Source organism: Numida meleagris, chromosome 3, assembly GCF_002078875.1.
Source record: "Numida meleagris isolate 19003 breed g44 Domestic line chromosome 3, NumMel1.0, whole genome shotgun sequence".
Classification (NCBI taxonomy): Eukaryota; Metazoa; Chordata; class Aves; order Galliformes; family Numididae; genus Numida; species Numida meleagris.
Genome location: NC_034411.1, coordinates 50,918,928 through 50,933,105, shown reverse-complemented (window position 1 = coordinate 50,933,105; position 14,178 = coordinate 50,918,928). Strand labels below are relative to the sequence as shown.

Genomic DNA, 14,178 nt, shown 5'->3' with positions numbered 1-14,178 from the left:
CAAGAATTACAACACAGTGTATTAGAGAGTTATTTTGTGTTTACTGATGTAAACAGCCAGACTAAGCTCAAATATCTTTGGCAGTGTGATGCCACAGATAGAACTAGTTCAACAAAGAGATTTCTGTAAGACAGACTTCTCATTCTTTTAGCCTGATATGTGAAATCTCATTTGGAAATGCTGGCCTGTGTATATAGTACATCATAAGATTTTAGGTTACAGGAAAGGTATTCTGTAGCTGTAGGAAGAAATCCAAGCTTAACACAGAACTGATCTCCTGACGAGGTCAAAGGCTAACTCAAATGGTGTAAACCTACTATCTTCCACAGCCACTGCTTCTATTTTCATGTTTTTATCTTTCCTAATTAAAATGGTGGCAGCCTGCACAGAGGATGATGCCCTAGGTATAACCAGCTGACACACATCTTGATCATTTAGCCCTGGTTAAATAAGTGATTTTCAGCCCCAGTGGAAGCGATTTCATTCTGATGCATGCCATTTAAATTTGTTCTACACTACTACTTAATGTGGCATGGCAAAGCAGAGGCAAGCCAGCTTTCTTTGTCTACATGAGAGTCCTGAGTTGGTAAAGGACAGATTTGTGGGTTAGCAGCTGAAGATAAATTACTTTCCCTTATTGATACTTGGCTACTGATTCAACAAGTTGACCCTGAAGCGGATCACAACCAACTTGTACAGAAATACTGCTGCGTAACCGTGACTCAGACACAACCATTTCATCTTCCCCTTAACTGTACATAGAGGAGTGTGTTTTATGGTAGTAAAACCCCAACAGTTTGTGAACTTCACAGCTGAATCTTACCAACTCAAGATGTAAAAAGAAAAAGGTTGAAGGCCATTAACGTGTTTTGGCATGTAACAGTAGACGTCTTTCCAATTAGATAAAATAGCATGGTGCAAGTTTTCTCCCATTTCACTGACTTTTTGCTTTTTAAACCGAAGAACCAGTAGACTTCTAATTTTTTTTGTTTTGCTTTTCATTTTTTCATGCACACGTACATGAATAATGTTATTAATGAAAAAAATGCAACACAAACAAAAGCAGCTATAAAACACTGGTGACTAAAATTTGTCAATAACCATGAAGGCAGCAGTAGGTTGGATATTAGACATTTCCTAGGGAAGCAATAACTGAAGTAACACGATGATGGCTAAGTCCATGAAACTTGAACCTCAGGTGAAGCTAGGCTAGGTCACGAGCAAGCAACAGGCCAGTGCAAATACATTTTCCCAGCGCTTTGACTTATAATACCACTACAGATACCACAGAGGAAGGACTCTGCCAAAAAAAAAAGTAGCTCTGTTTCAGGGAATTTTTTTGACCGGATACTTGGTGCTCCTAAAAATCTTTCTAGTGACTAACTGAAAGATTTCAAACACAAGTATGCTCAATTACAGTGTAATAAAACTTCTCTGAAAACCCCATTAAGAAATCCTGTCATCACAACTGCAGTAATCACCTGTCAAAAAGGCATCACACTTTGGGGGAGTGGCTCACTGAGGCCATAATGACAATAACAGGAAGAAGTCAGGAGAACAACATTGTGCAGCACTGCTGCAAGGTGAAAACATCATCAACAAGGGGAGAGAGATGTTGTCTGGGTGGAGGGGAGGATGAGGAAAGAAGGGCATCCCCTTCTTTCTCAGTGATGAGCTTCTTCATTTCCCTCTCAGGCAAGAGACAAAGCCATGCTGAAAGCCACATACAACATGTGTGAGCAAGTGGCTTTAGTAATAAGAAACAATGAAAATCCCCTCTATAACGCAAGTATCTATGTATCGTTCACATGATTTTTATATTCCTTCAGCTGCCAGACTGCACGCTCATAAACATTAAAAACATTGCCAGGGTCGCATAGCAAGTCCAGTTTACATGGCCATCTGCCCGTACTGGTCAGGCTGGTGCCTCAAGGGAGTCTGAGCACAGCCATTGTCGGGGTGCTGTGAAGAAAACAGGGGGCATCTGCCAGCCCCAGACTGGCTGGGGTAAGCAAGCAACCTAATGTATGATGGCCTAAAGCAGAACAAAAGACAGCCTCTTCAGATTTGCTCTGTATCACAAACACAGATTGCTGTCAAACACATTCCTTCCATAGACAATGGAAGGAGGACTTGCAGGAACAGCTGAAAGCCTTTATTGCTTTCTTCCCTACATTTGACTAGAGATCAAGGGGAAAACAGCGTGTCCGCAATCCTGTGGCATCAGAGGGCTCCACTCAATTTGCAGTTTACAAATAACCCTTTTGCCAGTATTTGCAATAGATATTTGATGACTGTCTGTTAACAAGTGCTGGATCAACGCCCATTCCAGTATGTGATGAAATGGCTCTGAAATGGTGCATTTTTGCCCAGACAAAGCTAGAAACCCAAAGCATCTTTACAAAACTGACTTGGGATGAAGATGTGAGATAGGTGTGGTGATCTGTTAATTTAGTTTTTGATCAAACACCAGACACTACACTAAGTGTAAGCTGAATCACAACCAAACACCATACACTTAGAACAAACGAAGTCTCATAAAGACCAACAAATGTTTCCTTTTCCTTTCATTATGTGATTACAGAGAAACTTTCCCTGCAGCTAAAGCAATGGCCCATTTATCCCTTCCTGCCTGACCTAGCAGAGTTCTGTAAACCCAACTAGACAGGTCTATTGGAAGAGCCAACACAAGCTAGAAACACCTTTTGCTTCACATGCATCTAGAGGAGCAGCGTCTGCTTTAAGGGAGTATGATGCTTACTGAAGAAGAATATGAGGTACACTAAATTTACTGTTATCGCTTTATAAGTTTGCTGTTGCTTATCACTGGAAGCCACCTTCCTTCCAAACTTACAAAATAACAAAGCAACAGATAGAGGCACACATTAACTTCCTATTTTTGTTTCTACATTGTATCCTGGAATCACAGAAACTCTTGTGTCCAGAATCAGTCGCCTTGATTGATAAATCATAGAATCATAGAATCGTTTGGGTTGCAAGGGACATTTAAGATCATCCAGTTCCAAATCCCTTGCTATAGGCAGGAACATCTCCCACTAGACCAGGTTGCTCACAGCCCCATCCAGCCTGGCCTTGAATGCTTCCAGTGAGGGGGCACCCACAACCTCGCAGGGCAACCCGTTCCAGTGTCTCACCACCCTCACAGTAAAGAATTTCTGCCTAATATCTAGTCTAAATCTACCCACTTCCATTTTAAAGCCATTTCCCCCCATCCTGTCGCTACTTACAAAAAGTATAAAAAACCTTATAAAAAGTCCCTTCCCAGCTTTCCTGTAGGCCTCCTATACCTGTATCCGTGTAAATGTATGCGTAGGCATAAATAAATGCAAGATGCTCAGTATGCACACACATAAACTTGTTTACCAGAACAATGGAACCAGCTTTGTGTAATCTCAAATGTAATGGAACTTCTTGTAACACACACACACAAAAAGACAGTCATAGAATCATAGAATTGCTCAGTTTGGAAAAGACCGTAAAGATAATAAATACACCAGGAATTATTTCATTCCAGTGAAATGCGGAAATTACTTCATTTGAAAAATTTCCCAGAAAATATGATTTCAGAAGTATTCAGTCATCTTAAGAATAGCCATGGACAGAAAAATGCCTTTGCCAAAATCCACGCACAAGCGACAATATGCAATTAATGCAGTGTGAAGAGGAGACAAGAAGCCAGACAGCGGCTCTAACCTCTATACGACTAAATGTACGGGTTATCTTTTATGGACACGTAAGTGGTAGTGACCAACTCCAGATAACTACACATTGCTTTCGTTCCTCCTACCTCTTCCCCCTAGCTGCCCCCCTCAGCCTGCCCTCCTCTCCCACTCTGCATGTCTGCCTAGGAGCAAGAACATCCCGTAGAAGAGAACTGCCATCAAAGCTGCCACTTGCAGTGTGGGCAGTAAGCTCAAGAGCGGATGGGCAGCTTCATAAGCTTCCTTACTTGCTAGCAGGAGCAAGCTACTGAAGACATGCTGACCTCTCTCCACCAGAGAACAAATACAAACACACAGCTCATCAGTTTCAGGTTGTACAGGGCTCGTTTTCAACTCCTAATGTCACCACAACCTTGTGTGTTTTCCTTAAGCCTACAATGCCAAGAACCAACATGGAAGCAGCTGTTGTCTTCATTGTCACAGCTGTTTTTTGAGAGGGTAATTCAACTGTACAATAGTACGCTTTCCCCTTGCATTTAAAGAAAAGTATTCTTCCCATACACCTTCTCTTCCCAGAGATGAGCACAGACAGAACGTCTTAAAATGCATATGCATGCACCTCTACAGCACTGTTACTTCAGAAATGGTGAGAAAAACATTGTCACTCATTTCAGCTCCTTTCACCTGGTTGCATACCTGCTCTGAGCGGAGTTTGCAGCAGCCTGCATCACTGCAGCAGCCGCCTCCTGTGCCTTACGGTTCACAGTTGGCATGGGTGGGCCCATCCCGGGGCCTCCCTGCTGAGACATGCCAGGAGAATTGGGGGTCATACTGCTCATGTTTCCAGGAAATGGTCTGCTCTGCATCCCAGATGACGGCATCCGTCCGAGGGGCATGGTACCGCAAGGCTGGCTTGGCCCCTGTCCATGCATCTGGCTGTTGGCATTTATACCCATGCCAGGTCCTGGGCCACTGTAGCTTGTGTTGGGCACGCCACTGTATGTTGGTGGTCTGGAGTAGTTTCCTGAACAAAATGATAAAAAGTACACAAAATGACATTAGACTTTTGAGCAACTATTCCTATTTAGGAAGTTAGTAGTTGTAGAGGTTACACACATGAATTAAAGTGAATCACACAGGACAGCTTTTTCACTGTGAGGACAGGCACACAATGGAACAAGCAACCCGAAGAGGTTGTTCAGACTTCCTCCTTGATGGTTTTCAAGAGCAGGATAAAGCCTGCTCTGATCTTATGTCTGACCCTAATTTGAAGGCAAGGTTGGCCTAGAAAATCTCCTGAGCACCCTTCCAACCTGAATTATCCCATGAACCTGACTTTCACGTACCCTCAAGCATTTTCTGCCTAATAAATGTCATGGGATAACAGCAAATACAGAAACCCACAGCCTCCAGAGGTTTAACAACACAGCACACAGTAAAAAACGCGTGGCTTGTAAGAAGCCCATTACAAAGGCCCAAGAGAGAACCTTATTTTTGCAATTTCATGTTCTCATTCTTCACCTTCCCGCAATTTCTGCAATGGGTTATTCTCACTGGATTCTTGCACCTAGCTATTCTGTCCATTTGTGCCAGAGAAGCTTCAGACTGATCTCTCGCGAGGTCTCTAGGAACATTCCCCCTTCCTTCCTCCCTGCCCTGCAAGTGCGAAGCATGGCTCTGCCAGCAGGAGGTGGGTTATCTCACAGTGCACCTCTTCTGGAAAAGCCAGCGTTACAAAAGTAATCACCAAAACCCCAAAGCTGCTAATATAAACAAGGGCTCCGCTATAGAGGATGGCATGAAAACCTGGCTGAGCTCAATCTCTGTTGTCACAGAAACAAACTGCACCACTCACAGCAACAGCTTAAATAATGTGAGTAGTGACTTTCCTATCATATTGAAAGCTAAGAAAAAGCAAGTGTTTGGCAATCTGTTTTAGAAACAAACTCGAACAGCATGAGAAAGGGAAAAAAAAAAAAGCAAAGATATGACAGAAAAGTATTTTAAGAAATGGATCGTATTACACTGCTTCGGTCATCAGTTCTGACTTGCCTTTATTTCCATCTCATCCAGCTTAGTGGAAACACGACCCATTCCCCCCCTGCGGGATGCCGCTGAGCAGTTTCCTGAGTGCTCCCAGCTATTCCCACGCTCATATGAAGGCAGCAGGCAGCAGACTTCCTGAGCGTGGAAATCAGCCTCATCTCTCCTCAGGCCTGAGCTACCAGGCAGAGGAGTTGCTGGCATGCAACTCCTGTTTATATTTAAAGTAAATATATGCATTTGGCATTTGAACGCACGCATAATTAATTCATATGCTCCTGCTGCTGTGCTTTGGCAAATCCTCCCCTCCTCCCCACCCAGCAACTGACTCACTCTGGTACAAGTTCTCTTCAGCAAAAACACGTGTGACCTATGCTTTCCAAGGAAATGGAACAATACTTCACTCCTGCTTTAGAAACCCAAATTGTGCGTGCGGCTTTTTCACAGAAGGATCCCCGATATGTGGTTTAACAGGGATGAAAGGCTTCAGACCCAGCTGTTTGCTGACTTCAGACCGCCCTGTCATTCCTCCTCCTCCTCCTCCTCCTCCAGGCTCGGCTGCTGCCTGCTGACCATTTTCCATGCAGCGAGCCATCGCTCGCAGCCAGAGTTTTGTCTGCTGAGACCTACTCAAGCCACACCTCCAATCCAACAGCTGTGCCCACAAACTGAAGGGCTCATTGGTTTCATATTGCTCTGCTCAGTGCTAAACCTGCAACACAGAACTCAGATGTTGCTCATTTCCCAGTTCTTTTTGCAAGAAAAAGGCAATGCAGTAAGATGGAGTGTATGTAGGCTTAAGGACTGCACCCAGCCAGTTAGCACATTTATGTACATGCTATTAGAAACACTGCTTCCAAAGTGAAGCAAATTCACTCCCTGCACTAGCAAACCTGATATCCATAATCACTGGGAGCTACTGTCAGTCTGATTTACATAAAGCCAATTTGTTTTGTCAGTTCGGTTCTACAAAGTACGGTTCAGCAGCGCACTTGGAGGAGCAAACACCAATGCTAAATACTATTGCTGTTTTGATGCTATTCTGAACTGGGACAAAAAAATCTCTTCTTTCATGTTTTGGCGTCTCCAGCATAAGCACAACACAGAATAAAAAGCAGTGGAATCTTCCCCACAAAAATACATGGCTCAGTTAAAATAGCTCCTAATCATTCATCTCCAGGGATATGCGTCCAAGAGCACAGGGAAGTGCTATCTTCTCAGTATGGAAAACAAGTTCCAATGTTTTTCCATGCATCCATGTATTTTTTTCCTAAGTGTTTCCTCAATACCTCAAGTACTAGCTATTCGTATACCTTTCCCAGATCTCAAAAAAAGGCAAAATAAAAGCCAAACGAAATACAAGAGGAATTGCCAGGAATGAGGAGTGCAATCTTATTTCCGTGTTTCTCTAATAGATTAGTAATTTGTTGGCACTGGCTTTGACAGAAAACAGATGGATGCAGCATTAAACACAATGAATGCAGCAGATGCTAGGCCAGCCCACATCAGCTGGACGTGTCAGGCAGCCAAGTCCAAGAGCCCACACTTTTCAAGTGGGTACAGGCCTGGCAGCAGCGGCTGCACAGTACTGTTGAACAACTCCTCCCCTCCGTATCCAAGGGATTTTTGATTCCAGCTCCCCCCAGCCAGAGCAGAATTGTGCCCACAGACACGGCGTCTCAAATCCATTAGAAAAAAACAATGTGGTAACCGGAATCAGGAAAAAAAAAAGAAGCATAGCAAGGATATAATATAAAGAGCCTACTAATAACCCGCCAATGACAGATGTTCATGCTTACTGCTGAACTTCAATCCACTTTGTCCAGGTTTGCTGAACAAAGTGCTCTGATGCCTTGCCATTTCTAGGCAAGCCAAAAAGAAGGAAATGTGAGAACTGCCTGCTAGTTTTACTCTCTGCTTTAGGGACGTAGGTCAGATTCATGGCATTAAAAATAGTATCTTAAAGACATTTTAAAATTGTTTACACGTTCACGTAACCATTAAGTCATCCCCCTGCCCCCATGCAGATACAGACAGTTTAAATACATTGTACTGAATTCCTCTGAAACTCTCACTTAGTAGACCCCGTTAGTATTTAAGTCTTCACTTCTTCACCCCACACACTGTAGCACAGGTGGGACTGGACTCTGAGGCCCAGACTCTCAGAGTACTTAGGGGAGCTCATCTTTAAGGTGCTACCATTTAAAACCTAGGCTCCTGAAATCAAGGGAGCAAGACACAAAAGTGCTTCTGTGAAATGAGTTTAATTCCAGCATTAAGGGTTATAAAGCACAAATACTCATTTGCATTACTCAACCACAAACATGAGGGGGTTTAACTGTCTATAAAGTTTTGGGGTTCAAACACATTCAGCAGCAGTTCATCTCTCTGTTATCTTCAAACAGAACAGTGTTACTGCTGAATTCTGTAGGAAAAGTTAGGGAGTTGGGATGTGTTTCTGACACCTTTTACCGATTTGCAGTGAGTTTTTCTCTGTCCCCGTCTTAAAAGACCCGACTGACTGCAGGGTCTGACTGCTCTCCAGAGAGCGCTTGAGGGACACTCTGCAGTTCGATGCTTGGCTCACAGACCAGAGCTTCTCTGTTAGCTCATCAGCTAGATGTTTCCCAAATACCAAACAGAAAGACTGTTTCAAAAACAACTCCCAAGCTCACTCTGTTTCTCTTTATTCTTGTGGACAGGAAAATGCCAGGGGTTAACAAAAAACTGAAATTAACGTTCTGTAGTGTATGCTCTTGCTTTATATCACAGACATACAGAAATGCGCAGCCAACATCATTTTCTATTTTTCTGGGAAATGCTTTCAAAGCATCGCCCTAGGTCCCCAGTATGGAACTGTTTCCTGGACAAATACGTTTTACTCTTACAGATCTATAAGTGTCACGTAACCCCACGAAAAGCAAATCAACGATATGCATTTGATGGATCATTCTGCTCCTGCAAACTGTGGGCTAATTCCTCCAGCCCAAACTTAACTGGTGTAATCTTCACTACAGCGAGCACAGTTCCATTGCAGAGAAAGACACTACTAGCATTCAGTAATGGCTTACAGGATTGAGCCTATGGTGAAACAGAATATTTAGACTATGTTTAAACTCAACATGTAAGCTTAATGTCACAGAATAATTTGACAAATATAAAAATACAAGTGGTCCTGTCCATTGTAGCCACTGCTTAACAATATTCTAGAGGAAGGCTTATGCGAACAAAATGAGAAAAGCAAACGAATCTTTGACAATTACTGTAGTTCAATAATGTAAGAACTAGTATGCATCCCAGGTGATTTTTAATATATTTGTTATTTCGGCAATAAAAAGCAAATGGAGTAACATTATTATATATTCATCATTGCTGGCATGTAATTGTGCTTTGTAAGACGGTATCTAAAGAGATGCAATTACAGATTACTTTCATAAAAAATGAAAAACGCTATTAAAATCTTAAATCCAAGTAAATACATGACTTTGAAATATCACCATATTCATCATGGTATGTTATTAATGGTCACATTAGCCCAGTGAAAAAGCAGTATCCTTCTGCTCTATTCGTTACCTGTGGAGCTCAAATTCTGCAGGGCCCTAATTTTATCATGACCAGTGCATGGGATCACCAGTACTCTCTGAGAGCTGGAACATGCTTTTCATCCATCACACTATTCAGCAGACCCCTCTGAAACGGTCTGTTAATGACAGTGATGCTCATTTTCTTCCTGCCCCTCAAGTTCACTTTTTAATAGCTGTTTCTTCCTGACCGCGACCCATAAAATCATTACATAGGCACTTTCATCTACAGTGAGAGGAAAAGAACTGCTGAACTCAAACAAAAAAGAAAGTAGTATTCGGCGTGTTACTTAAATGCATTGATTTAGTACAAAAACTTCTCCACTCAATCAGTGTGGATGGCTAATGTTTTACTGCACTTGACACCCACTATTCCCATGGTTCGGAATCTCAGCAGCAGCAGTACAGCTGGAAGTCAGGATAGCACATCATAAATCCACTGGATTTTTACCAGTTAAGCTTGTTGCTCTCTGTGCAGATAAAAATAAGTACTTGGACAGCATTTTATGGCCACAAAATGCTTTTCAAATAAAAGAAAAGCACCAGTCAACTGGAGTTAGGTAATTAATCTTCACACATGGCTATAAGGCATTACTAGCTCCATCTTACAGTTAAGGAAAGCAAAGCAGAGAAACGAATCTACTTGCTTAAGCCGAAAGATGGAGTAAAAGGCAGAGCCAAAATTATGAACTAGGGGATCTTGGCTTGTAGCCCTGTGCTCAGACAACTAAAACAAATGTGACCCAGAGATGAAAAAGAAAGGAACACTGCATAGGGCAGCAAGACTCCCTTCAAACAAACAACAGAACTAGTTCTCAGAAACCCTGGAGACTAAAATAACCATCCTTGCTAGTGTATGCAAGCCAGTGAGCCCTTAAAGAATTTCCCACAGCTGGCTCCAATCCTTTTTGAGGATTTTAAGTAAGAAAGCATTAGTAGGAAGTGCTGAAATAGAAGAACTTATTGATGTATATTTAAAGAAAATACCATTCCTCATATATTCTGACTTAAAGTTCATTATACCCCTAAACAGATGCACACTTTATAAAGGTTATCCATTAAAGACAAAACAACAGACAAGTTCAAGGTTGTACGCACTGAATGTCCAGGGGCAGAAAGCGTTTCTTCTATTTTTTAGTCCTCCGACAGTTCTGTCAAACAGCATAGTAAAAGGAACTGTCCTTCTCAGTCTGAAAGGTTGGTTGAAGTTCACAAACCGTATGCATGGGTGCTCAATATTATATTCCCATAGTAGCCATTGTATTATCATGCTCGTTAGAAGACTTTAACCCTCACAGTCACTATGCAATCTCAGACTGGCTTTGGGATTCCATCTAAGAAAATAAGTCCTATTTTGGGATTGGTGTTGTGACCCTTCTTCCATGCTTGGTCAAACTCAGCCTCATTACAGATATGACATGCTAGGCCTCCTGAGCAATGGTCCTGGCAATCCAACAGATTCATAATTTCCTTGCCCAACTTATGATCACTTTTTTTTACACAAAGGTGCCAGTAACAAGAGCAACCTCTTCCACAAGGTGTAGCTCCACCTCCACAGTTTTATCTGTGATTTTTTATTAGAGGAGGACATGGGGGTGTTTGTGTGTGGGTCTTCTACATTTTTTTTGTTTCAAGAAGTCACACACCTACCTGTCTATTTGCCTATTTACGTATGTAATCAATCTTTTAAAAAAAATTTACATATATATATGTGGGTGTGTATATATATATAGATGTATTAACAAGAATTTTACCTTGTGGTCCATACTGGCTCATCTGAGGCCCATAAGTACCACTTGAGTTACTCTGCTGAAAGCTACCAATTCCAGGATGCACTTGGCCACCAGGTGAGGGGTGTGGTGACATGGAAGGTCCAGTTTGTTGAGGTCCATACTGTGAGATTTGGGGGTTCCTCTGTATGCCTGCCATAAAACCTAAAGGGAAAAAAGCACCAAAGTAAAATTTAATATTCAGATGACTGTTCTTAAGAAATCTCTGACATTCCAAAAAAAACCCCAAACCTTCTTTAGCTTTTTGCAGACTAAAGACGCCCAGAAAACCGGTATTGTGCACATAAGCGAAGGCACCTTAAAGCCAGCAAAGCTGTCTCAAAATCCAAAACCTATGTACACAGGCTCACAGGCTTTTATTTGTGAAAGAAAGATGGGGAGTCATGCTTAGTTACAAATGGCTGCTGATTTTAAAACTAAAATGATCTTTAGAAAAAAAAAGTTAACGGCAATTGTCTGCACTAACTAAAAAACAGTAGCGAATTTGCCTGATGATTGATGGTAGGAGTATTGTAACTTCCAAGATTATAGGTTCCTACCAAAATGTACACATTCAGAATAAAATTTGGAGCTAAAATTTCCATTTATGTTTAGACTAGCCAAACAACCCTGAAAAAAAAGGTCATTTTGGTCTCTGTCTGTGCTCTAGGTACTTCTACCACTCTGTCAGCAGTATGTCTGCACTGACTTCTCTCTTTTTCCCCTTTCATAAATGTATTAATGAATCTCAATTTAATTTAAGGTTCAAAAGCTGCAGCAATAGACCTAGTAAAATGCTATAAAATCTGGAAGCTTCATATAAAGGAACAGAACTAAGCCTATTAAATGGGAGGTAGAAGAAAGGTTTTGTGTTTTTTCTTTTTTAAGTTTTTTTTTTTTTCACAAAATGAGAAAAATGCTGCAAAATCCTACCCATGAAGGATGGCGGGATGCTGGTTTTGTATTATTTTGCTCTGAAATATTTTAGTACTGCTTTCAGTGCTGAAGAAGACGTACTAAAGAGACAGCAAATTATTTTCTGATTTGAGGAAAACTGCCTTCTCTGCTGTTCTCTACAAACATTAAATTTAATCTATTTCTGTGGAGCAAAACATGGCTGTACTGAGGGACAATACTGAGGCTGCAGGTGGCTCCACGACAGCCTCCTGACAGTGGGTGCAGCAGCCAGCGGCTCGCCCTTGCCCAGGGATGCGTGAGATACGGTGCTCTGCTGCCAGACAGGAAGATGTACAGGAGCAAATCTGCCTTTTGGCTGCCTCCTGGCTTGTCCAGGCATGCTGCTTTGTGACTGTGGAGGGCTGAAATGTATTTTCTCAGATTTCTCCACATCGCTTCTTTCCTGTTTGTAAACCAGTGACAAAGTGCTTTACAGAAGAGGACAGACAGTATCTCCAAGTTGTACAAATGAAAAGTGGTAAGTACATCACTAGGAATTAGGCTTTGAGTCCAAAGAAATACAAAAAGTTTTTGAGCCCTCCACAAATCTTTGTTCTGTAACATATTTCTCTATCCACCAAAACCCCATCGAAGAGACAATAAGCTCAGTGCCACAGGGAGTAAGGAGAAAAACGAGCACTAAGATGGTCTCACACTTCCATGTGCCCAGTTCTTTCAAACTATAAACAGTTCAACTCATAACATGCTAAAACTCTAACAACTGTAAGTTTTAACAGAATACACACAGTTTTCCTGACCCTTGTGGGAGCCCTAAGACAGCTGACTTGGTCACACTTGAACTGTGAAGTCAGTGCCCGACACCTGCTCCAGAGGAAGCCCAACCACGTGCACTGGGATGCAGTGAGCCAAGTAACTGAATGAGGAATGGTGGCTTGAGAGCTTGCAAATATTGGCTGGGAAACCCCAACCTTCTGCAAGAAAAACTCATAAGAAATTCTCCATTTAGCTTGATTTTGAGACAGACCCCTCTATTTTTAAACTAACTCCACTCTCACACAAATCTTATTACAAAGTATATGTCTGCTTTTGACAGTACGGCTCGCATTCCAGACACACACACATACACCCATATATATCACACCCATGGGATCCATTTAAATGAAATATTTTGTACCGGTCACACTAAGTTTTCTATTGTAAAGATGGCAAACTTAGTCCTGTGCCTAGTGAGAACTGAAAGTTTTCTGTTCACCATGGGCCTTTTAATCTATATAAGATAACTTTACAAATATTGCCCTAGTGACAAAGGGTTTTCAGCCCAGTTGTTATCACAGGCAGTACTTCCCTTAACACCACAAGCGTGGATGACACTTGAACAAGCTGCTGCTTGCATGAGTTCTAATGATTTCCAGTTGTGATGCTGAAGAATTGCTGGTTATTGAGTCTAGCAGAGAACATGGACTACAGTTTTGGCCAGATCTGCTGTTGTCAGAACAGCTCCTAAAGGGACTGGAGCAATGAGTGAAAAATACTTATTTCCACTCAAATGACCTCTTCTTCAGGAAACTTCTGATCTGTTTTTGACGCTGTAGAATGAACTGTCTGGATATGCATACAGTCATGAATAAAATGTGCCAGGACCACTCCCTGGCATAGAGAGTGGTGTGGGACACTTGTATCCACCCAGCTAACCCTTCCCACTCAGACCTGGCAGTCTCATCCACATCTCTTGAAGCATTCCCTCGTGCTGTCTCATACACGCCTGGACTGCGGCTCACGGAGTGCTCGTCAGCATTGGACAAAACCATGCCCTGGATCATGTCAGAAATTACACAGCACAGATAACTGTGCGACAGTAGCTGAACTCATTTTCTGGCTTCAGTTTACACAGATGTTGTAACAGACATGTAGCAGGTAAGCTCTGGGACTTGGATTAACATAACAAGAACAGAATAGACTCCTTAACAGCTTTTGACGTGAAGCACCAGGGCCATTACCCCAAAGGGTTTGAGATCGCTCTCAAATAATGTTGGCTTTGCCATATTCTGAGCATGAACAGGGAAAGAATTAAGGAAAAAGGAAGCCTGATATGCAGGAAGAGTATCTGTGCCATACTATCTTCTATTATTGTCTGTGGAGTATGTTGAAACATAGCCTTAAAATAGGATATGTTCCAACTTCTTT

At 42.0% G+C, this 14,178-nt stretch overlaps 1 protein-coding gene across 1 annotated transcript in view; it reads right to left on the bottom strand.

Moving 5' to 3' along the window:
* ARID1B (AT-rich interaction domain 1B) overlaps positions 1–14,178 on the bottom strand; it is a gene marked incomplete at its 5' end in the record, with an annotated part of 320,563 nt that overhangs the window by 57,153 nt on the left and 249,232 nt on the right. Inside the window, 2 exons of the mRNA XM_021391989.1 lie at positions 4,380–4,707; positions 11,062–11,241. Coding sequence (XP_021247664.1) covers positions 4,380–4,707; positions 11,062–11,241 — 508 coding nt within the window. The remainder of the gene's footprint in view (positions 1–4,379; positions 4,708–11,061; positions 11,242–14,178) is intronic.